We start from the raw sequence: 24,548 nt of genomic DNA on the forward strand, positions 1-24,548 counted from the left end.
TGTTGCACCTATAACAGGAAAGACTATAATGGCTGGGGAGTTTTCATTTAGGGAGAAAGGAGGTGTGAGGGATAAAGCGAGGAGAGAGAGGAGGTGACCCTTGGCTGCCCCGTTTCGCCTAAGTAGGGCTCATCCTGTCGGGGGTCGTTCCCAGCCCAGCTGGTGGTCATGGCCAAGGCCAGAAGGTGCAGAAAGTGATAGTGCAGCCCATCAACCTCATCTTCAGATACCTACAGAATAGGTCCAGAATTCAGGTGTGGCTGTAGGAACAGGTGAACATGAGGATAGAAGGCTGTATTATTGGATTTGATGAATATATGAACTTGGTTCTGGATGATGCTGAGGAGATTTAATAAGACAAAATCAAGGAAACAGCTGGGTTGAATCATGTTAAAAGGAGACAATATTCCTCTTCTACAGAGTGTTTCTAACTAGAAATGGCTATTGAGTCTCTTTTGCTTATTAGTTTAATCTTTAAACCTATAGAAAAAAATATGCAGTGGTTTAATGGTATCACTCCCAATTCTACCATTAGTGTCTGAAGAGTGAAGAATGAAGCCAGTTACTTCATTTGTGCTTGCATAATTCTCAATAGCTTTGGTGTTGAATTGTAATTCTTTATAAATAAAACTTTTTGTTAGTAAAAAAAAAAAAATTAGGGAGAAGGAACATGGTAAGAGGTCTATAAAATTTGTGCAGGATGTTGAGAAAATGGGCAGAGGAGGTTTTATACCTCAATGCAAAGGTAATCAAATGAAACTGATAGATGGGGGATTTCAAGACAGATGAAAGGAAGAACTTCACACGTCGTGCAATGTACAGAACTCGCTGCCACATGATTTGGTGATGGCCAGTAGCTTGGCTGGCTCTAAAAAGGGGGTTAGACAAATTTGCGGAATAGTGTGCCAATGGTTGTTAGTCATGATGGGATGTTATCCAGTGCTCTTTGTGGATGGATGAGTTTTAATGATGCATTGAATGCAACAGTTGCACTAGCAGAAACTTGTTGCATAGCAGATGGCCGAGTGGGAAATATACCACTAAGTGGCTGTAACTTAGCACTACATTGCATACAGCTGTACAGATTTCCAGGTTAAGAAACAGTAGTCCTATTAAGTACCAGAAACCAGGGAGCACAACAAGTTTTAATGCATTTTTAACCTTATGTTGGAAGCCACCCAGAGTGTCTGAGACAACCCAGCCAGATGGGCGGGGTAGAAATTATTATTATTATTATTATTATTATTATTCCCTCCATGGCCTGCTTGTGAGCTTCAGAGGCAGGACATGTGATGCACAACTAGATAGCTTCTTGCTCAGACCCAGCAGGGGTATTCTTAAAGTCTGGTTATTCTCACTTTAAATGTTTGCTCTTCATTCCATCGGCAGTTCCTGAGGTTGGGTGCATGAACAATTTTAAAATACAACGTTCAGAGTAAAACACATGCAAATATTCACAATGCCCAGCAAAACAACAATGGACAATAGATTCTGCTGTTAAGGCCCAACAAACAAATGTGTATTCAGCGGGTGCCGAAAACTCACCAAGATCAACGCCAGTCATATATCGGAGGGGAGAGACTCCCATGCTGGTGCAGCCAACGAGAAGGCGTAATGTGCTTCAGGTAGATCTAACACTACTAGGAGGAGCTTCCCCATAGATCTTAACACTTGGGTAGGTCTGTATGGGAGAAGGTGCTCCTTCACTTATGTTTGTAAAAGGCCTTTCGTTCCCCACTTAGTTTGCAGTCTTGCACCCAGGCTTTCTAAAAAATTCCCCATAGGAAGTTCATAGGCTTCGCCTCAGCAGCCTAAGAAACATTTTCTCTTTTTCTTCATATAATTGCTTTTCTTTTCATTTTCTATTACAGTAAGTCTGTGCGCCTAAAGCCAAAACCGTGTAACGTCAAAACACATTGGGTGCAATGGTGGGTGGGATTGCCATAGTTATTTTCCTGGAACTCCCCCTTTCCACCCCCTTTTTAATTTTAATTTTTTGCCTCAACACATAAAGCTAAATGTGCACAATGCACATACATTGCGGGTTTACTACCTACAAAAACCAGTAGCAACAGGAAAGAAGAGATTTTCCCAGAGGTTAAAATCTGTAATATGACCTATATCTCTTGCCCAGTGTGTCATTGAGGCTTTAACAAGCTCATTTTTTGTTTCCCACTCTAATAACAAATTGTACATTTTGGACAAATGTTTCTCTTTGTTTTGTAAAAGCTCTTTTTCGAATTGTGAGCTTTGGTCCAGAAAACCATTATTTCTATCTTAATTTAAACATTTCATGTAAGTGATGTTATTGTAACCAATCTGTAACAAGGCTCCTTACATTTTCCATTACTTTAAATTTTGGTTCCCCCCCCCCCCCGTAAAGTACAGCAATTCCCTGTAGATTGCCCACTGTCTATCCATATTAACTCTCTTATTAGGTGCTCTGTAGAGCAGAGAAAAGGTACCGTATTTTTCGCTCTATAGGACGCACCGGACCATAGGAAGGGGAGAACGGGGGGGAATTCTCCCACTCTCTACTCAGCGCCCCTTCAACAAAGCGGCAGGAAAAACAGAGCCCTTTCCATTTCTCCTCCTGCTTCGCTTAAGGGACGCTACGCAGAGAGGGAAAACTGTGCAGCGCCTCTCCAGCGAAGCGAGAACTCCCGCTGCTCTCCGAAGGCTTGCAGATAGCTGCCTGAAGCCCCCGGAGCGCAGCATGAACTGCCGCTGCGCTCAGGGGATTTCAGGCAGCCTTGCCTCCGCTCCCGGAGCTGGGGGCGGGGAAAGCCTGAGCTTCCCCCAAATCCAGCCCCCAGAACAGGTCGGGGAGCGGTGGTCCCTTCTCCCTCCTGGGGAAAAGCCCACAAGAGCCACACGAAGCTTTTGTGCGGCTCTTGTGGGCTTTTCCTGCCTGCCTCCCCCCTGCATTCGCTCCATAGGACGCACAGACTTTCCCCCCTTAGTTTTTAAGAGGGAAAAAGTGTGTCCTGTGGAGCGAAAAATACAGTAACCTGTGACCCTGGACTCCCCACACCCATCAATTCCAGAAGCTGAGGACAATAGGAGTCAGGAGTCTGTTCCATTTGGAATTTTTAAATTTGTTTTATTATTGTAATGGTTTCGGCTGTTTTTTACGGCGGTGTATTCTGCTGCTGTAACCCACTTTGGGCTCATATGGTGAGGCGCTGATAGAAATCTTCTGAACAAACAAAACGTTTCTGCTGTCAAAGACGAGGAAACAGATTTACCAAGAAGCCACCAGAGGGAGAATTGGTAGTGTTCTCTCTTGTTTTCCTTCAGCTATGCCAGTTGTGTCATGCACTAACTAAATAACCTTGGATATGTAGCAATTGAGAGTGGATTTAGAGCGTATACTGCATTTTCTAAGTCATTATGCCTGTAAGGGCAGGTTTCCTGTTTACCATCACTATGTCTTTGGCTGGCAACAGCCTGGGGTGATGGAATGCCTGCCACACTGTTGTTATTGTTCATGTGAATTAGTTGGCCGGCTGATAGGGCCAATCCTGATGCCATTACTAATCCAGAATGCGGCAGCTAGACTGGTGACTGGGAGCGGCTGCCGAGACCACATAACTCCGGTCTTGAAAGACCGACATTGGCTCCCAGTACATTTCCAAGCACAATTCAAAGTGTTGGTGCTGACCTTTAAAACCCTAAACGGCCTCGGTCCAGTATATCCGAAGGAGCGTCTCCACCTCCATCGTTCTACCCAGACACTGAGGTCCAGCACCGAGGGCCTTCTGGCAGTTCCCTCACTGCGAGAAGTGAGGTTACAGGGAACCAGACAGAGGGCCTTTTCGGTAGTGGCACCCACCCTGTGGAATGCCCTCCCATTAGATGTCAAGGAAATAAACAACTATCTGACTTTTAGAAGACACCTGAAGGCAGCCCTGTTTAGGGAAGCTTTTAATGTTTGATGTATTACTGTATTTTAATATTTGGTTGGAAGCCGCCCAGAGTGGCTGGGGAAGCCTGGCCAGATGGGCTGGGTATAAATAATAAATTATTATTATTATTATTATTATTATTATTATTATTATTATTATTATTGCCTACATGCTCTCCAGGAGGAGCTGTGAGCATGCCAGGCATTGCACCTACTTGTTCATTTCAGTTGGCAGGTGTCTCTGTGCATGCATTGTGCATATTTGCTTGTGTGTGTGTGTGCGTGCACGCACATGCATATGTACACACAACCAAAGCAACAGAAATATCAGTATCGTTTCTGTTTTAGTCACTGCCCCAACACTGTTGATTGTTATTTACCACCTGCCATTCCAAAAAAGGCTACTGCGTGCAATGAAGTCGGCGCTCCTATACCTACTTACCTGGGAGCAAGCCCCCTTAAATTCGGTGGGACTCCTTCACAAACCAATGGCACTGGAAATCTGTTTTATGTTTTCAGATAAACATGGGGTGGGGTGGGCAGAAGGGACACATTTTCCAGCCACAACAGGGAAGTAAATGTGCCTAGACCTTCACTGTACTCTCTTCAGCGCCTGCTAAAAGCATTCCTGTGTAGGCAAGTCTGCCCAGCGGCTTAGAAAGTGGAGGCAATTCTAATCTGTTTTGGCATTTTAACTTTTGCATGCTGTGATTTTTTTTATTAATTTTACCATTTTGTCTCCTGTAAACAGCTTTGAGGTGTGTTTTTTTTTAACCAAAGAAAATCAAGTGGTGTGCCAATTTCATGATGATGATAATGATGATTACCCCCACATCTGACTGGGCAGCTTGCAGCACATATAAAAACATAGTAAAACGTCAAACATTAAAAAACTTCCTGATACAGGGCTGCCTTTCAGATATCTTCTAAAAGTTGTGTCGTTATTTCCTCGACATCAGATGCGAGGGCACCCCAAAACAACTACTACGACTACTACTACTACTACTAATTTTATTATGTATACCCCGCCCATCTGGCAGGGTTAATCCTCAGCCACTCTGGGCAGCTTACAGCACATATAAAAACATTGTAAAACCTCAAACATTAAAAAAAAACTTCCCGAATACAGGGCTGCCTTCAGATGTCTTCTAAAAGTTGTGTAGTTCTTTATTTCCTTGACATCTGATGGGAGGGTGCCCAACAACAACTAATAATAATAATAATAATTTTATTATGTATAATAATAAACGTTGTGTAGTTCTTTATTTCCTTGACATCTGATGGGAGGGCGCCCAACAACAGCAAATTATTATTATTATTATTATCATCATCATTATTATCATTATTATTATTACTTTATTAAGTAATTAAGTATTATTATTATTACTTTATTAAGTATAATAATAAACGTTGTGTAGTTCTTTATTTCCTTGACATCTGATGGGAGGGCGCCCAACAACAACAACTAATAATAATAATAATAATAATAATTTTATTATGTATAATAATAAACGTTGTGTAGTTCTTTATTTCCTTGACATCTGATGGGAGGGCGCCCAACAACAGCAAATTATTATTATTATTATTATTATTATTATTATTATTATTATTATTACTTTATTAAGCTTACTTAATAAAGTAATAATAATAAATATAATAAATATAATAAATATAATAATTAAGTATTATTATTATTACTTTATTAAGTATAACAATAAACGTTGTGTGGTTCTTTATTTCCTTGACATCTGATAGGAGGGCGTTCCATAATGATGATGATGATGATATCGGCCGCCGCTGCCCCGCTGCCCTTTCCCCGCCGCCGCCCGGCCCTGACAGGAGCCGTTTCCAGGCGGGGCCGGCGCCGCCACTCCGCTTCCCTTCGGGGGTCAGAAGGCAGGGGAGGCGGGGAGAGGAGGAGGCGGAGGCCGGGCTGCGCGGCGGAGTCCGCCTCCCTCCAGTCAGGCAGCTCGCGGGAAGCGCTCGGGTGCTCGCTCGTGGAGGCCATGGCGTGGCCCGAGGCGGCGCGGGGCTGCGTGGGGACCTTCCTGAGGGATTTCCCGAGGCCGCTGGGCCCGGACGATGCGCCGCCCTGGAGCCCGGCGCCGGGCCGCCTGGGGTCCCTCAGCCAGGCCGAAGCGCCGGCGGAGCTGGCCGAGTTGGCCCGGACCTTCTTGGGCAGCAGGTAGGGGCCGGAGAGAGAGAGAGAGAGGCCCCGGGGGAGCCTGAGGAGGGGCCGCGGGTGGCGGCGCGGCGGAAAGTTGCGCCCGGGGCGAAAACTGGGCACGGAGTTGGGAGAGCGAAGCTAGGGCTGGGTCCTGCAGAGCGGGCAGGGAGCGGGAGGTGCACACGTGTGTGTGTGTGTGGATTGTGGGGTTACGAGTGCAAAGGTGAGGCAGCAACATGAGTGCATATGGATTGTGGGCTCACAAGTGCAAGGGTGAAAGTGTCTCAAATGCATATGGATTGTGGGCTCACAAGTGCAAGGGTGAAAGTGTCTCAGATGCATATGGATTGTGGGCTCACAAGTGCAAGGGTGAAAGTGTCTCAAATGCATATGGATTGTGGGCTCACAAGTGCAAGGGTGAAAGTGTCTCAGATGCATTTGGATTGTGGGCTCACGAGTGCAAGGGTGAAGGTGTCTTGAGTGCACATGGATTGTGGGCTCACGAGTGCAAGGGTGAAGGTGTCTCAAAAGCATATGGATTGTGGGCTCACGAGTGCAAGGGTAAAGTGTCTCAAATGCATATGGATTGTGGGCTCAAGTGTGCAAGGGTGAAGGTGTCTTGAGTGCACATGGATTGTGGGCTCACGAGTGCAAGGGTGAAAGTGTCTCAAATGCATATGGATTGTGGGCTCACAAGTGCAAGGGTGAAGGTGTCTTGAGTGCACATGGATTGTGGGCTCACGAGTGCAAGGGTGAAGGTGTCTCAAAAGCATATGGATTGTGGGCTCACTAGTGCAAGGGTAAAGTGTCTCAAATGCATATGGATTGTGGGCTCAAGTGTGCAAGGGTGAAGGTGTCTTGAGTGCACATGGATTGTGGGCTCACGAGTGCAAGGGTGAAAGTGTCTCAAATGCATATGGATTGTGGGCTCACAAGTGCAAGGGTGAAGGTGTCTTGAGTGCACATGGATTGTGGGCTCACGAGTGCAAGGGTGAAGGTGTCTTGAGTGCACATGGATTGTGGGCTCACGAGTGCAAGGGTGAAGGTGTCTCAAAAGCATATGGATTGTGGGCTCACGAGTGCAAGGGTGAAAGTGTCTCAAATGCATATGGATTGTGGGCTCAAGTGTGCAAGGGTGAAGGTGTCTTGAGTGCACATGGATTGTGGGCTCGCAAGTGCAAGGGTGAAAGTTTCTCAGATGCATATGGATTGTGGGCTCACAAGTGCAAGGGTGAAGGTGTCTTGAGTGCACATGGATTGTGGGCTCACAAGTGCAAGGGTGAAGGTGTCTCAAGTGCACATGGATTGTGGGCTCAAGTGTGCAAGGGTGAAAGTGTCTCAAATGCATATGGATTGTGGGCTCACAAGTGCAAGGGTGAAGGTGTCTCAAGTGCACATGGATTGTGGGCTCACGAGTGCAAGGGTGAAGGTGTCTCAAATGCATATGGATTGTGGGCTCACAAGTGCAAGGGTGAAGGTGTCTCAAGTGCACATGGATTGTGGGCTCAAGTGTGCAAGGGTGAAAGTGTCTCAAATGCATATGGATTGTGGGCTCACGAGTGCAAGGGTGAAGGTGTCTCAAATGCATATGGATTGTGGGCTCAAGTGTGCAAGGGTGAAAGTGTCTCAGGTGCATATGGATTGTGGGCTCACAAGTGCAAGGGTGAAGGTGTCTCAAATGCATATGGATTGTGGGCTCACAAGTGCAAGGGTGAAAGTGTCTCAGGTGCATATGGATTGTGGGCTCACGAGTGCAAGGGTGAAGGTGTCTCAAATGCATATGGATTGTGGGCTCACGAGTGCAAGGGTGAAGGTGTCTCAGGTGCATATGGATTGTGGGCTCACAAGTGCAAGGGTGAAAGTGTCTTGAGTGCACATGGATTGTGGGCTCACGAGTGCAAGGGTGAAAGTGTCTTGAGTGCACATGGATTGTGGGCTCACGAGTGCAAGGGTGAAAGTGTCTCAAATGCATATGGATTGTGGGCTCACAAGTGCAAGGGTGAAAGTGTCTTGAGTGCACATGGATTGTGGGCTCACAAGTGCAAGGATGAAGGTGTCTTGAGTGCACATGGATTGTGGGCCCACAAGTGCAAGGGTGAAGGTGTCTTGAGTGCACATGGATTGTGGGCTCACAAGTGCAAGGGTGAAGGTGTCTTGAGTGCACATGGATTGTGGGCTCGCAAGTGCAAGGGTGAAAGTTTCTCAGATGCATATGGATTGTGGGCTCACAAGTGCAAGGGTGAAGGTGTCTTGAGTGCACATGGATTGTGGGCTCACGAGTGCAAGGGTGAAGGTGTCTCAGATGCATATTGATTGTGGGCTCACAAGTGCAAGGGTGAAAGTGTCTCAAATGCATATGGATTGTGGGCTCAAGTGTGCAAGGGTGAAGGTGTCTTGAGTGCACATGGATTGTGGGCTCACGAGTGCGGGGGTGAAAGTGTCTCAGATGCATATGGATTGTGGGCTCACGAGTGCAAGGGTGAAGGTGTCTTGAGTGCACATGGATTGTGGGCTCACGAGTGCAAGGGTGAGGCAGCGTCGTGAATGCATATGGATTGTGGAGTCAATAATGTGAGTGAGGTCATGTTTTGAGTGCATATGGGCTCCTTGGGGAGGAAGGGTGGGGTATAAATTCATTTTATAATAATAATACGTAGCACAGTCCCCGTGCCAGTGCATTTTGTGCCCTAGGCAAGGCTAAGTACTTACACGCACACACAAACCCGATTGATAACCTCAGTTTTCAAAAACAGATGTCTTGTGGAAGTGATAAAATTCTTCGAAATATAACATAAAGGTAAAATAATGTCAGAAATGTATATGAAATAACAGAAACTAATGTATACTGTATTAAACTTTGCCCTCTGAAGGTCAGTACTGCACCCCTCTGAAGTCTGCAGCCTAGGCAGCTGCGTAGTTTGCCTAATGATAGCAGCAGCCCTCTGTGTAGGAAGAGTGGACTTCCTAAAGTAGGACTAGGGTGCATTATTAGTGCATGTGTGAGGTGGCATCGTGAATGCACAGATAGGAAGGGTTGGCTTATTCAGGCAAGTGTATAGACTGTGGAGAGCATCATCAATAGTGCATGTGTGTGGAGGCTGTATCTGAATGTATGTATGGAGTCATAGGCTTGTGGGGTTATTAGTGTATGTGGGGGAAGGAGGGGATTATTGGTGATTATATGAAAGAGTGGGTGCAAATGTTTCAAAAAGGCTTTTTCAAAAAGAATGGGCTGCCTTGGGAATTGAACGGTGCCTGCTAACGGTACAGGCAAGGCCTACAAATGGACTGCAAATCCTATTGTACCAGTAATTGTTTTTATGGAAATAAGCAGTTCTGAGCCTACTACTGCCCCAGTGGGAGGGAGCCTGGGTAATTCACAGGTGCTGCTTTGAGCACAAGGAGGGCAAGACACAGTTTTAACAGGGTTAAACCACAGAGCCTAGGACTTGCCAATCAAAAGGTCAGCAGTTCGAATCCCCGTGACGGGGTGAGCTCCCATTGCTTGGTCCCTGCTCCTGCCAACCTAGCAGTTCAAAAGCACATCAAAGTGCAAGTAGATAAATAGGTACCACTCTGGCGGGAAGGTAAACGGCGTTTCTGTGCGCTGTTCTGGTTCGCCAGAAGCAGCTTAGTCATGCTGGCCACATGACCCGGAAGCTGTATGCTGGCTCCCTCGACCAATAAAGCAAGATGAGCGCCGCAACCCCAGAGTCGGCCACGACTGGACCTAATGGTCAGGGGTCCCTTTACCTTAAGTGAACTAGGCATGAAGTGAACTAGGCATCCAGTTTTTTTAGTTTTTCAACTTAATTAGAAACAAGGAATGGATACCAGCTGCAAATACAGGACTAGACCAACTTGGCGGTTTTGAAGTTTTTAGCCCATTTTCTAGGGAGTTGGAAAATTATCTGATACAAAGTGAAAATTAGATTACTTCACCTAGGAATTTTTTTTGGGGGGGAGTGAATCAAGAAAACCCGCCCTGCTGGGTGAACCACAAGCCAAATTCATGAGTGCAGCTTGAAGAGGAATTTGGAGTGGTTTGCCCCACCCAGTAATGTTTGGACTACTGACTTCAAATGTTATTCTGAAAATGGCAAAGCATTGCTTTTCTACTTAACTCTCAAAGGTATGAAATGTATTGTCGCATGTACTAAAATATGTTGAGAGCTTTGTGTGTGTGCAAATACCTGCTGCGGTAATGGTAGGTGGTTTGAACAGAACCGGGGAAGAATGGGTAGAAAAAGCACCTACCTATATCGCCAGAACTGTGCAAATGTGAAGCAGTGCCCGTTATAGAAGAGCCACAAAGCAACATTTATTTGGCTTTTGAGAGGTCCGACTGGGCCATTGTGGAGCTGTTGTGGTTTTGGAGCTCTGTTGTTCAGATACACATTTATTTGCATTTGATTGCCATGCATAATAATAATAATAATAATAATAATAATAATAATAATAATAATAATAATTTTTATTTATACCCTGCCCTCCACAGCCAAGGCCGGGCTCAGGGCAGCTAACAAGCAATAATAAAAACAAGTTGAATGAATACAACTTAAAAACAAGATTAAAATACAACATTAAAATCTTGAAACATTAAAATATTAAAATGCAGCCTCATCACAGAAGAAAGGAAAAAGAAAAAAGAAAGAGGGGGAGGGAATCAAATTGGCTCCAAGCCAAAGGCCAGGCGGAACAACTCTGTCTTACAGGCCCTGCAGAAAGAAATCAGATCCTGCAGGGCCCTGGTCTCATGAGACAGAGCGTTCCACCAGGCTGGAGCCAGTGTTGAAAAGGCCCTGACTCTGGTTGAAGCTAATCTAACTTCCTTAGGGCCCGGGACCACTAGGGTGTTGCTATTTATGGACCTTGAGGCTCTCCGTAGGGCATACCGGGAGAGGCAGTCCCGTAGGTACGAGGGTCCTAGGAGGGTGCGGCCATTAGGAATTTTGGGGCAAGGTGTCATCAGTACACTGATGACACACAGCTCTGCTTCTCCAGGGGATAGGAAGTCCAGCATTCTGGTTTCTGTGTGTGGTGGAAAAGGGACCTCAAGACCTTCTGTAAATAGAGATGGAACTATATAATTTGACAGGCTAGATCCTTCAAATTTTTTCTCAATCAGTGCAGAGAGCCTCTTCTGAAACACACATAATTATACAGTTGGAATATCGTGTAAACCTAGAGGAGGGGCAGGTATAGGGACAAAGCTGGAAAAATCATAGGTGGCTAATTTTTTTTGTATGGGTGCATAGGTGCATAACAATCTGAAATATTAGTTTATTCAGCACTTCCAAGGGTGTAGTCCAGGGGTCAGCAAACTTGTTCAGCAGGGGGCCGGTCCACTGTCTGTCCCTCAGACCTTGTGGGGACTGGACTATATTTTGCAAAAAACAATGAACAAATTCCTATGCCCCACAAATAACCCAGAGATGCATTTTAAATAAAAGGACACATTCTGCTCATGTAAAAACACCAGGCAGGCCCCACAAATAACCCAGAGATGCATTTTAAAGAAAAGGACATATTCTACTCAGGTAAAAACACACTGATTCCCGGACCGTCCGCAGGCTGGATTTAGAAGGCAATTGGGCCGGATATGGCCCCCGGGCCTTAGTTTGCCTACTATGGTGTAGTCTTTTGCTATACAAAATTTACAGCTTGAGCCTCCTTTTCTGTGTTTCACATTAGTTAGTTCAATCAGAGGCTTTAATTGAATTGTAACTGCTGAACAATTTAAAAACAATCCCAAAAAGGCCTGGATCATATTTGCAAACTGTGAACACTGTGTTTTCCTTTTTTTTCTAAAGTTAATATTAAATCAATAATACCCCTGTTCTTTCTGGTGTTAGAAAAAGAACGGTAAAATGTGTAGCTGTGTTTAATGTATTTAAAACTGTCTTTGGTCAAAACATGCTTTGATGATGAATGTTTTCATTTAAAATTAAGACTGATTTGTGGCAGTTTGTGATTTGAAATGTTTCTTTGAAAATGTTAATTTTTCAGCTAAGGGTAAGCTGTTCGTTGTTAAATTCTACTAAAAACTGGTGTAGTTTGGATTCAAAACTATTTATCTAGCTAAAGCAAATTTAAAGTCAACTTAGCCTCTCTATATTAAGGAATGCTTCCTATTTTATATTTATTATTCTCCCCAGTGATGAATTGTTAATTTGCTTAAAATAACAATTTTACTAAGTTTTAACCATGCAAATAGGCGAACGTGTGCAATTTTCTGAATACTATTATTATTAATAGATCATTCAAGTTATGTCTGAAGAACTGTCCTGAATGTAGACATAGTTCCACCTTGGTTATATTTGTGGCAACTAAGCTGTAGCATAACAGCTCGAAAAGTATCTGTTCAGTGGTTCTGAATTAGCAATTTTGTGGTTCAGTGTCGGCTAGTATGTCTGCTTCAGTAAACTCATTTCTCAATGGTAGACAAAATGTTGCTAGACTGTGCGTTAAAAATGTGCTTCCCTTAGGACACGGTCCACACTTCATTTAAAGCATTTTTGACCTGCTCTTCAACTGGAGTGAGGGGGAAGGCTTTGGAAATGCTTAAAATACCAACAATAAGACAGTCCTTGCCCTCAGGTTTACAGACACAGTATAAAAGGAAAAGAGATTAGGGAGGGAAGAGGAAAACAGCAAACCCACTGCTATAGCCTGACAGAATGACTGATCCTAGATCACTCATCGGTGCTTAGACAGTCTCTGGCAAGGGATGCCTCCCACTAGGATTAGGGATTTTTTTTTGGCCTTCTCTTCCCAGTCCCCAGCTCTAAGCTATATGGGGAGGTGAACCACCAGAAGTTGGAGATGGGAGCAGGAGTTTATCTGTGCTTTGGTAGTGCAGCATGAGGTTACGGAAAAGACCCTGTTCTGTTGTGATAGATTTCAGTTGGCCATGAAGGCCAGCTAAAATGTCTGGACCTTGTGAAAACATCTTGAAATAAATAAATTAAAACCCCTCCCCACCCGCAAAGTGCAACACATTGTTGTAAAGCTTGGGCTGTGTCTCATCCTTGCTGACACTCTTTATGTTAATGCAAGGAGGAGCTGAACAGTAGCTGCATATTTTGCATTCCTGCCCCGGAGCTAGAGCTTGTTAGAGAGCCTCTGTGAGGCTCAAAATTACTTATATCCCCAAGATTCCAAAACTGCCAAGACTTTTCCCAACTTTTTTTTTATTTCTTTTCGACCACAAGAATTCTCAGGGAGGGAGTCTCCAACTCTTCCACCCAACAGAACCTGGCTGTCTGAGACTTTGTACTCTTGCTGTTTCTGTGGGTAAGAAATGTATGTAATTGGAGTAAAATTGCTCCTGAGAGGTGGGTTTGAAAGAAGAACTGTTAATGGCTTGACCAGATTTGTTTTGGCATTTTACAAGTATGAACTGTTGCACTGGGATGTTCTGCAAAAGGGAACTCAACCGTAGAACTTTCATTGAGAATTTTGGCCAAGAGATTAATCTCATCACACACACACACACACACACACACACACAGAGCAAAAAAACCCACCATCCTTATATTGCCCCCAAACCAACAGATTAAGGGATGCGGGTGGCGCTCTGGGTTAAACCGCAGAGCCTAGGACTTGCCGATCAGAAGGCCGGCAGTTCGAATCCACGTGATGGGGTGAGCTCCCGTTGCTCGGTCCCAGCTCCTGCCAACCTAGCAGTTCAAAAGCACATCAAAATGCAAGTAGATAAATAGGTACTGCTCCGGCGGGAAGGTAAACGGCGTTTCCGTGCGCTGCTTTGGTTCGCCAGAAGCGGCTTAGTCATGCTGGCCACATGACCTGGAAGCTGTACGCCGACTCCCTCGGCCAATAAAGTGAGATGAGCGCCGCAAGCCCAGAGCCGGTCACGACTGGACCTAATGGTCAGGGGTCCCTTTACCTTTAACCAATTTATGGTAATCTAACCTGTTAGCAACTCCTGCCCCAGTGCTTACCCTGGTGATAGGCAGCCTATTATATTGTAACTCCTTTACCATTAGCCACGCAGGTTTGGGCTGATAGGAGTTGTAGTCCAACAACACTGGGAAGACCACGACCAACTTACCCATTCCTGGCTTAGATAGATACTGACTGAAATATTCTAGCTAGCAATGCTGTGTACACGTCCCCCTAATAATTCATTGAACTTGGCAGAGCATACTTCTGAGTAAGCATACACACAATGGTGCAACCCGTTTACTCATTCCAGGTGCCTGTAGGCTTGGCAGGCTTACTAGGTGGCGAAAGAGAGAAGCAGACTGAACACGCTCGTAAATTATTTGCAAGCCAGCCCGAATATGATAATGATACACCCAATGAATGGATGGGTACAAAAGACTTGGGACGCGGGTGGTGCTGTGGGTTAAACCACAGAGCCTAGGTCTTGCCGATCAGAAGGTCAGCGGTTCAAATCCCCGCGACGGGGTGAGCTCCCGTTGCTCGGTCTCTGCTCCTGCCAACCTAGCAGTTCGAAAGCCCGTCAAAGTGCAAGTAGATAAATAGGTACCGCTCCGACGGGAAGGTAAACGGCGTTTCCGTGTGCTGCTCTGGTTCGCCAGAAGCGGCTTAGTCATGCTGGCCACATGACCCAGAAGCTGTATGCCGGCTCCCTCGGCCAGTAAAGCGAAATGAGCGCCGCAACCCCAGAGTTGGTCAAGACTGGACCTAATGGTCAGGGGTCCCTATACATTTACCTTTATAAAAGACTTGGGATCAGGGCCCATATTTTAAGAATTCCAGCTCAAATTAAATTCTGAAAATGACCCTTCTCTTGTTTTGAGAGGTGGGAATCCTACCATGTGAACCTAGCTCAGACTTGAAAAATAACTTCAATAGCCTTCCTTACTTCCTTCCTCTTTTTTTTACTAGCCTGCTTGGGGCTGGCAGAAAAGGGACAGAGGGCACCATTCTCCTTGAAGCAGCCCCACTGCTTTTCTGCTAGGTGCAGCGGTGGGGTGGAGAACTCCAGCCTTCAGCTGTGTACACACCATACGTTAAAAGTACATTTAAAGCACATGGCTTTCCCCAAAGAATCATGGTCGTTGTAGTTTACCTCTCGCAGAGTTTCAGTTCCCGGCTCCCTTAACAAACTACAGTTCCCAGGATTTTTTGAGAGAGGTCACTTGCTTTAAAAAGCATGCATAGGCAGCCTTCCCCTGCCAGCCTGCTCAGTCGCCTGCATGGAATTGCTTCTCAGCTATGGCTGTCCGTCTACTGCCTTAAATGCACGCCTGCCCAGCTAGAGCTTGTTATATTATATGTTATGTTACCCGGGGGAAGGGCAAGCCATGAGATAACAGAATTCTGTTTTATCACTAGGAAATAGCAGTTTGCCTTCCGAAACCACAGATATATTCATGGCTGCCCCTGCAAATCTTTCCTCTCGCATTAATGGAGCTGCTTTTAAAAAACCAAACAAAAAAACCCCTCATCCATTCAGCATTATTCCTTTTGATGTGCAGTGTGGCAGCCACATTCCCTATTCTCACCACAAGCAACGGTTGACTATTTTGACTATTTTATTCCTCCTGCCCCACTCTTTTTGTTTGGTTCTTCTAAATCTGTGCATTCTCCCTTTGCAACAGTGCTATGCACTCTTTCTCCTTACGTGAAAGAAAATGGCAACCACAAGTCTGTAAGTGGTGACGTACACAACATACATTTAAAGCACCGCTCCCAAAGTGTCTTGGGAACTTTAGTTTGTCAGTGGCACTGGGAATTGTAGCTCTATGAGGAAACTACCAGTTCCCAGGATTCTTGAGGGGATGTACTTTAAATGTTCTGTGCGTATGCAACCGTAGCTTTCTGCAACAATGCTATCCATTTCTCATGTACTATCACTATCACACTTATGTACACACTAGTACTGCGACTAGCACAATTGCTCCTGAAGAAGTGTGCATGCACACAAAAGCTCATACCAATAACTAACTTAGTTGGTCTCTAAGGTGCTACTGAGGGAAGCGGGTGGCGCTGTGGGTAAAACCTCAGCGCCTAGGACTTGCCGATCGCATGGTCGGCGGTTCGAATCCCCGCGGCGGGGTGCGCTCCCGTCGTTCAGTCCCAGCGCCTGCCAACCTAGCAGTTCGAAAGCACCTTCGGGTGCAAGTAGATAAATAGGGACCGCTTACCAGCAGGAAGGTAAACAGCGTTCCGTGTGCTGCGCTGGCTCGCCAGATGCAGTTTGTCACGCTGGCCACGTGACCCGGAAGTGTCTGCGGACAGCGCTGGCTCCCGGCCTATAGAGTGAGATGAGCGCACAACCCTAGAGTCTGGCAAGACTGGCCCGTACGGGCAGGGGTACCTTTACCTTTTAAGGTGCTACTGGAAGGATTTTTTTAATTTTGTTTTGACTATGGCAGACCAACACAGCTACCTACCCTTAACAATTGCTCCTGTTAAGAATAAAATATGACTTAATGCTAGGCCAGTTTTGGGGGAGGAAAGGGGTGTTTGTTCACCTAGCTCTCCACTTTGCTTTTTCCAAACAGGAAGCAAAGTATTGTTCATGCCAAAAGATGCAGTTTGTATCCTGCAGGAAATTCTGGGAGGGAAGAAGGATGCTGTTGTTGACATCAGTTTCCAGCACAGAATCCAGTTGCTTTGAGAAAAAGAGAATAACAGGAAGTGCCTCGGATTAGCTCATAATAACTGAAAACAATCCCCTTGCAAGCATGCATAGAATGGGCAGAAGTCCTTCCAATGGATCTTATATGTGTGAATCCTAAAAATGAAATACATAGATAAGAGTACAGTACATAATAAGTTGCTATGAGGTGTACTACTCTGGGGTGAACTGTGGGTTTGGTTCACTTTTTAAATGGATTTTAAATCTTTTTAAAAGATTATTACTCTTCATTATACAAATCTGGCAGCATTTACTTAATAGGAAGAGTATTGTTACCTTGTATTTGCACAATCCCTTCCTCCATATGTTGAACAAAAAACCACCACCATAATAATAATAATAATAATTTTATTATTTATACCCCACCCACCTGACTGGGTTGCCCCAGCCAACTGCTCCTGCAAATCATGAAGAATAGATGTGTGTGTCGGAATCGTAAACATGCTTCATTTTAGACTTTCATCAACTGCTTTTCCTTGGCTATGCAGTCCATTTCAGTCTCTCTCCTTTCTTTCCATAACAGGAATGCACCGCCACTCCTTGCAGCATCTTTGATTCATGCTGCCATCCACGATATTTTGCAGACGGATCTTAACGAGTTTAAAAAGCAGAATGTGGAGGGGGAGGAAGCTGGAGATCACGAGACGGAGCCCTGTAAGTACCTATATTTGCCTCCCAAAGTAATATGGGAGTCTGAGCTCAAGGTCATTACTATTCAAGTAGATGTAACTCAACTTCTTTTATTTTCATTAATTTAAAACATTTTTATACCACTCTCCATCAAAATTGACTCCAGGATTGTTTACAGTAGTTTATGTGACATCCAGGTAAATTTACAATTCTTAAAAGCATCATCATTGGCACATTTTTAGTCTGAAAAAGAACAGTATTGGCACCTTGAGGGCATTCCATTAATGGCATAATCACAGCCAAAAAGGTTAGCTAACACAGTGCAGGAGGTTACCAGAGAATAGCTGTAAGCTGGTGTTCTTGATGTTGCTAGATGGCAGAATTAGAAATAGTGCTTTTATTGTTTTCTGTCGTTTCATTGCACAAGACACGGCACAGCTGCAGAACAAAGATAGCCCTTGATGAAAACCGTCAGGTTGTTGCAACAAAGCAAAGGAGAACAGTAAGACAACATTGATCAGCATGACTAGCGGCATTTGGTCTTTCTGCACCAGCCCAAGGAATTGTTGGCATTCTGCTATTTTGAAAAATGGGGACTACCAAGATCCAATTTTCATGTTACTTTTTGATGATGGCAGTGAAGTTGCTAACCAGGGTGGATTTGATTTAAATCAAATCAATTTAAATCACAGTTTAAACCACAGTTTAAATCACTAGTCAGTAAGACTTGATTTAAATCTTTTTTTTTTTTTACAGAAAGACTCATCCTTGCTGATATAATCTTAATATTTACAACCAGATGAAGGTTTCATTTTTGGAATAATAAATTTTCAGAGTAGTTTTTACAGTTATATCAAAAATTACTGATTTGGTTATACTATTAGAAATACGTAGACAGATAATTATGAAATTATTGTGAGGTTTAATAAGTTAACTGTTTATATTTGGACAACTTTTCTGCTGTACTTTATTGGAAGGAGAAAAATAATCATTTCCTTAATAACAGTTTAACCAATTTACAGTCATACCTTGGGTTGCAGACGCTTCAGGTCGTGCGTTTTCGGGTTGCGCACCGCGCCAAACCAGTAAGTACCAGAATGGGTTACTTCCAGGTTTCGGCGCTCGCACATGCACAGAAGTACTAAATCACACTATGCACAGAAGCGCTGAATTGCAATCCGCGCATGCGCAGACGTGGCACTGCGGGTTGCGAACGTGCCTCCTGCATGGATCACATTCGCAACCTGAGCGTCCACTATATATATAACTAAAGCAGTAACATTATAGCATATGTATCCATGTTTGCTAACTGATGTGGTTAAACGTTTTTTAAAAAAACAACACACACTTTGGACTGAGTTTTAGCACACATGAAAAACTTGAAACAAATCCTTATTTCCTGATGAATAGCCTTTGGACTATAATGTAACCTAAATACAATACTATAGAAATATTTTTTTCTCCAAAAGCATTTTATTTTAAAAATCCAATTTAAATTAAAAAAAACCCAATTAAAATTTTAAAATTCCATTTTTTTATTTAAAAAAAACATTGATTTTTATCCACCCTGTTGCTAACAGTGTTTTATGTTCAATCATGCAAATGGCGTGGGCAGAGAAACCTGTCACTGCCATTAAAGAGAATGGAATGCTTACTGTATTTACAGGGAACCCAGTGGAGCCCAGTAGTTCCAATCCTGTGGGTTGTCACAGTTTCTCAGCCTTGTTTTTCTGTCTGCAGAGTGGGACTCAGATGGATGTAGGGATTAGATCCAAACAACCATGAGCAGAAGTGGGGGATGCCACTAGTGTGGTTCTGCGAACATTTACACATTTGCACAGTGCTATAATCAGTTGCAGTTACTCGGCTTATGCGAGACATTGCAAAAACTCTTGTCTAAACAGATTAACCTCCTTAGGTTTGACCTCTCTTTTCTTGCACAGCGCTTTAGGGTAAAACAGTCCTTGGGAAATACATAGGAAGCCACATTATACCAAATCAGACCATTGGCCCATCTGGCTCAATAGATGGGGCTCTCCAGAGTTTAAGGCAGGGGAGATGTCAGGGATTTAGCCTGGGACATTTTGCACGCAAAGCACCATTGAACTGCAGACTTCCTGTGAGCAGGGAACACCCCCCCACACACAAGCAGAAGGGGAACCTTTGGATTCAAGCCAGCAGTTTGGGTTTCATACAGTAAAAATTGCAAATCACCTAACAGACTAAAATGCTATACACATGCCTATTAATGATACATTTCCTGTTCTGTCCCCCAAGATTTGATCTTCCTAGTTGGCTTTAATATCCTATTTGGGGGCAGTTAAACAGAGTGTTTACTTACTGTTGCGGAAGGATGTGGCTTTATGTCACGCAAGCATGAATGAAAAAGCAAAAACGCCCTTCCTCCTTTGCTTCGCTAGAATGTGGTGGTGGATGAAATTGACAACGGTGCGGCTAAGACTGCCATGCAGACATAAACCCACATGTACCTAAACTGTCTTGAAGCAATCATAGCCACTTATTATTATTACTCAGCTCTACAATAATCGAGCCTCTCGCTTTCCCTCCTAACCATTCCTCTCTCCAGCTACTCTTTGTATCTGTCACCAACATTACCATCTGTTCTGTAGGCCGAGCACGAAGCCTTTGATCCCTCCCTCTTCTCCCTCCTACTCTTATACTTCTCTGTTCCTTCGGTTTTCCAGGGGGATGCCAGTTCTTGTTTTACATCACTCATGCAAAGTTTATATCCCACCTTTCCTCCTAGGAGCTCGAGACCACGTGTGTGGTTCTCTCCTCTCCTCACCCCATTTATAGACAGAACAACCCTGTGAGATAGATCAGGCTGAGAGGAAGCAAATTGCCCAGGGTCACCCACTGAGCTTCCTGACTGAGTAGGGCCCCAGGGGTCAGCAAACTTTTTCAGCAGGGGGCCGGTCCACTGTCCCTCAGACCTTGTGGGGGGCCGGACTGTATTTTGGAAAAGAAAGAAAAAAGAACGAATTCCTATGCCCCACAAATAACCCAGAGATGTATTTTAAATAAAAGGACACATTCTACTCATGTGAAAACGCCAGGCAGGCCCCACAAATAACTCAGAGATGCATTTTAAATAAAAGGATACATTCTACTCATGTAAAAACACACTGATTCCCGGACCGTCCGCGGGCCGGATTTAGAAGGTGATTGAGCCGGATCTGGCCCCCGGGCCTTAGTTTGCCTATCCATGGAGTAGGGAGTAGAACTGTGGTTTCCCAAAACCTCATCTCTCTCTCTCTCTTCCCCCTGCTAGGGTGTTCATCCTCCAGCGAAGGATGTTGTTGAGAATGTATGCAGTCTTTCCATGGTTGCAAAAAAGGTTACAGCAAATTTGGCTGGGTTGAATTTTTACTGTTTGGCAAGGTGGCCAGAATTATGGCAGAAAGCACCCAGAACATGAAGAAGGAGGCTGGGGAGGTTCCCAGAAAAGTAGAGGGACATAAATAGCCCCAGGAGCCATAGGGAGGTGAGTCAAGGCCAAGGTGCAAGAATGCAGCAGTGGCTCCAGCTGAACCTTTAAAAACGCACACTAAATATTTTAAAACCGGTGAAACATGTAACAGAATCATGTGTCTGGATATGCCCACTGAAACGGGAACATTTTCAGCAGGCACCTAAAAGAAAAAAACAATGGTGGCACCTGCCTAATGTTTAGTTCCAGAATACAGGTGTTGCCACCTTAAAGGAACAACTCTTTGCAAATGCAGACTGGGCATTGCATGGCACTTGCAGAAGTGCAAGTTCTGTAGCTCCAAGTCGGTACACGTGGGGCAAGGCAAGAAAACTGGTCCCAAGGCTTTATATACCAATAGGCTTTTTATACTCCATATACCTTGAGTTCAGCCTGGGATTGAACTGGCAGCCAAGGCAAATCTTTGAGCACAGGTGTGATATGCTAGGGGACTCTCACTCCTCCCGGCAACCGTTCTGCAGCATTCTTCACTAACTGCAGTTTCCAAACCAAGATCGAGAGACGCCCCATGTAGAGTGCTTTGGGGAGTACATAATGATGGAGGCGCCCAGCATTTCTGTGTCTTAACGTTCCCCTCCCATAGTGCACATGGCACCTTTCTTGGCTGAAAACTCCAATCTTGCTCTGGTTTTCTCTGTTTGCTACAACTTTATTTCCTCCACTCAAACCTCAGTTGCCTTCACAACAATCCAGTGGTTGTCAGATTGATTTTATTGTTCCTTGCGTTTTAAATTGTTCTAGACCTTTTTTATTATTTGGTTTGTTTTGCTTTTATCTGTTGAGGGGCAATATATCCAGGCTATATGGTGTTCCCTAATCAGCCATGAAGTTTACTTGCAGATATTGGGTGACTCCCCATCTCTCAAACTAGCCTACATCACTGGCCTGTTGTGAGGATGAAATAAGAAGGGGGGGCAAGCACTCCACCCTGAGCTTCTTGGAGAAAGATGGGATCTAAAAGTAGTATATAATGCAATGATCTTGCCAAATCCTACGTACAATTCAGTTCCTCACCTCAAGCAATGTGTTGGGTAACTGTTTCCTCTGAATCAAAGTGAAGTAATAAGTTGGCTCCATCTGTTGGGGATTATGAAAACTGCATGTCATTTAATGACAGATTGAGCAACATATTGCATTTACTGTGACTTTAAAGGGTAAAGGGACCCCTGACCATTAGGTCCAGTCGCTCATCTCGCTTTATTGGCCAAGGGAGCCGGTGTACAGCTTCCGGGTCATGTGGCCAGCATGACTAAGCCTCTTCTGGTGAACCAGAGCAGCGCACGGAAACGCCGTTTACCTTCCCGCCGGAGCGGTACCTATTTATCTACTTGCACTTTGACGAGCTTCCTCAGTGCTTTCATTTCTTTTCTGGCCTTGCTCTTTTTCTGAAAAATTTCTGAATGGAAGAGTATAGTCTTATATTTGTTTGACCCCTCAGATTTGCACAAAACTAGAAAACTGTGCTGAGATTTTACAGTGGCCAGACTGTGTGCTTCTTGCTTACTTCCTGGGCAGGGATTGTTATTTTTTAAAAACAAAGTGCACATACTCTGTTGGTACTTAACCGGCATAGTAGAACCAGCAAATCAGAAGGCAGGAACAAGCTCCCAGCGCCACAAAGCCTGGCTCAGTGTCTCATAGCAATTTGTAAGCAGCCAATATTAAGCTGGTAGCCGTGGTCAGGTTGGATATAACCGTCCTTTCCCCTGAAATTCAGAAAAAGCTTGATTACTAGCAAAAAAAAGGTTCCTCCCATTAGTGTTCCATATGGAATGAGTTACCAGCAGAAGTTGATTTTTTAAAAAACCTATTTTTTTAAAAAAAAGGGAGGGGGGCTGAATGAGCCATAAAGATAAAGGTGTCACATCAAGAGAAGCTTGTTTACATTTGGCAAACAGCTGTTGGGGATCCTCAAGCAAGTGATAAGATCACATGGAGAGAAAGTTGGAAATAGTTCTTAACTCCAGGCCTCCAAAGCCTGTCACCAAACAGGGCATATTTACAAATCGGCCTGAAACATGAGAGGCTGCCTATTGTGTCAGACCATTGGTCCATCTGGTTCAGTATTGTTGACACTGACTGGTAGCATTTCTCCAGGATTTCAAAAAGGGGTAGAATCATAGAAATGTAGAGTTTGAAGGGACCACGAGGGACATTTGGTCCAACGCCCTGCAGTGCAAAAATCTTTTGCGCACCGTGGGGCTCAAACACACAACTCCAACTGAGGGCATTTCCCCTCTCTTTCTGGACGTGCCAGGGATTGAATCTGGGACTTTATGCATACATAGAAGATGCTTTCCTTGTGAGCTATGGCAACCAGGGAGTTGGGCTGGATCAATAGGTTATGGCATATCATAGCAAGAAAGGGATTTTCCCTGTACCTTTTCTTATCCTACCCATGTAGCTGCATGTGGTGAGATATTTGTATATCTCAATGAAAATTAAAGCTTTATTTTGTCAAAGAAAATACTAGTTTTCAAACCGCCCTGTTGACATGTGGGTCCATGGTTTTCAATTTCACACAAATTGTTTCCTGCAGGAAGCTAGATTGGTAAGGTCCCTGCACAAGGACTGAACCACATTGAAATACAGCAGTTACCATCCCTAAATATGTGCTTATTATTTAAGGTGTGCATTGCTATGTTTCCCGCTGTACAGTTAATATAGTGCAAACTAAGCATATTTATTCTCCAAAGTAAACCCCACTGAATTCAATATGGCTTGTTCTCATGTAAATGTGCGTAAAATGGCAGCCTTCATGTATAAATCTTCGAAATAGTCCCTCTTGGTTTAGGAGTCGGTGCAACAAAGCAATAGTTCCCACTTAGATCTGCGGTTCTATAACTAAAGAGAAAAGGAAACAGGCTTGCTATGCCGCATAATACCTTTCCAGAGGCAAAATTTGTTTTACAGCAGGAAACGTGTAATAAATAGAATTCACTTTAATAAAGCCCATCTGTCACTTCTGCAAAACACCTGAAGTGACATACAGCAAAATGGAAATCCAGCCCCTCCAAGTTCAGCACAGTTTTGTTCTCTTCTATTAAAACCAGTGGGAAATACCTGAAATAACTCGGCTGTTGGTGGTTTATGCCTGAGTTACCATTGGAAACAGTTGTTAGCCACATTGTTATGCAAAGTATTCTTCCATCTAGTCTGGGTCACAATTGCTGTACAAGCGGTTTAGATTTCGAGATGCTGTGTTGGTGCTGAGGATGGGACAGAAATGTGACTCAACTTGCCTTTGAAGCCAAATCTGTCAAATTTGCAATTCTTGAAGCAATATTGAGGACCAAAACACAGCCATCCTTCAAAATCCACACTTACTTTAATTCTGCAGTGCAATCCTCCAACAGAACAACGTCTACAAAAATGCATATATTAGGGTGAAATGGTCATAAAAATGAATATATTAGGTGGAAATGCACATAAAAATGAATATATTAACGAAAATAGCAAGCCATAATGCAATACGGTAGGACAAATTGCTTGCAAAAATGTGGTCAAAACTGCATAAAAAAATATGATTCTTAGAAGAAGTTTGTACTACAGTGCTGAAGAATTATCATTTTTTAAAAAAAATGCAAATTGCTGCAGAAATGTCGAGAACGGAATTTCAGAGTGGGAGAAACGAGAAGCTACGAGAACTAAAATTGACAGATCCCTCCATCCCTACTAGGGACTGCCTGTGTGCTTT

At 44.2% G+C, this 24,548-nt stretch overlaps 1 protein-coding gene and 1 pseudogene across 2 annotated transcripts in view; both read left to right on the forward strand.

Moving 5' to 3' along the window:
- The first annotated feature begins 28 nt into the window (after positions 1–28).
- LOC309358893 (small nuclear ribonucleoprotein E pseudogene) lies at positions 29–531 on the forward strand (annotated as a pseudogene). Its single transcript has 2 exons — positions 29–62; positions 127–531. The product of its transcript is annotated as a small nuclear ribonucleoprotein E pseudogene (transcript).
- A 5,304-nt stretch (positions 532–5,835) lies between these two features.
- Positions 5,836–24,548, forward strand: part of PPM1F (protein phosphatase, Mg2+/Mn2+ dependent 1F) — a 33,100-nt gene continuing 14,387 nt past the window's right edge. Inside the window, exons 1-2 of the mRNA XM_081893397.1 lie at positions 5,836–6,092; positions 17,234–17,364. Of these exons, the coding sequence (XP_081749523.1) occupies positions 5,914–6,092; positions 17,234–17,364 (310 nt within the window). The 5' untranslated portion in view covers positions 5,836–5,913. The remainder of the gene's footprint in view (positions 6,093–17,233; positions 17,365–24,548) is intronic.

Source organism: Podarcis melisellensis, assembly GCF_964234715.1.
Source record: "Podarcis melisellensis genome assembly, chromosome: 16".
NCBI classification, from domain to species: domain Eukaryota; kingdom Metazoa; phylum Chordata; class Lepidosauria; order Squamata; family Lacertidae; genus Podarcis; species Podarcis melisellensis.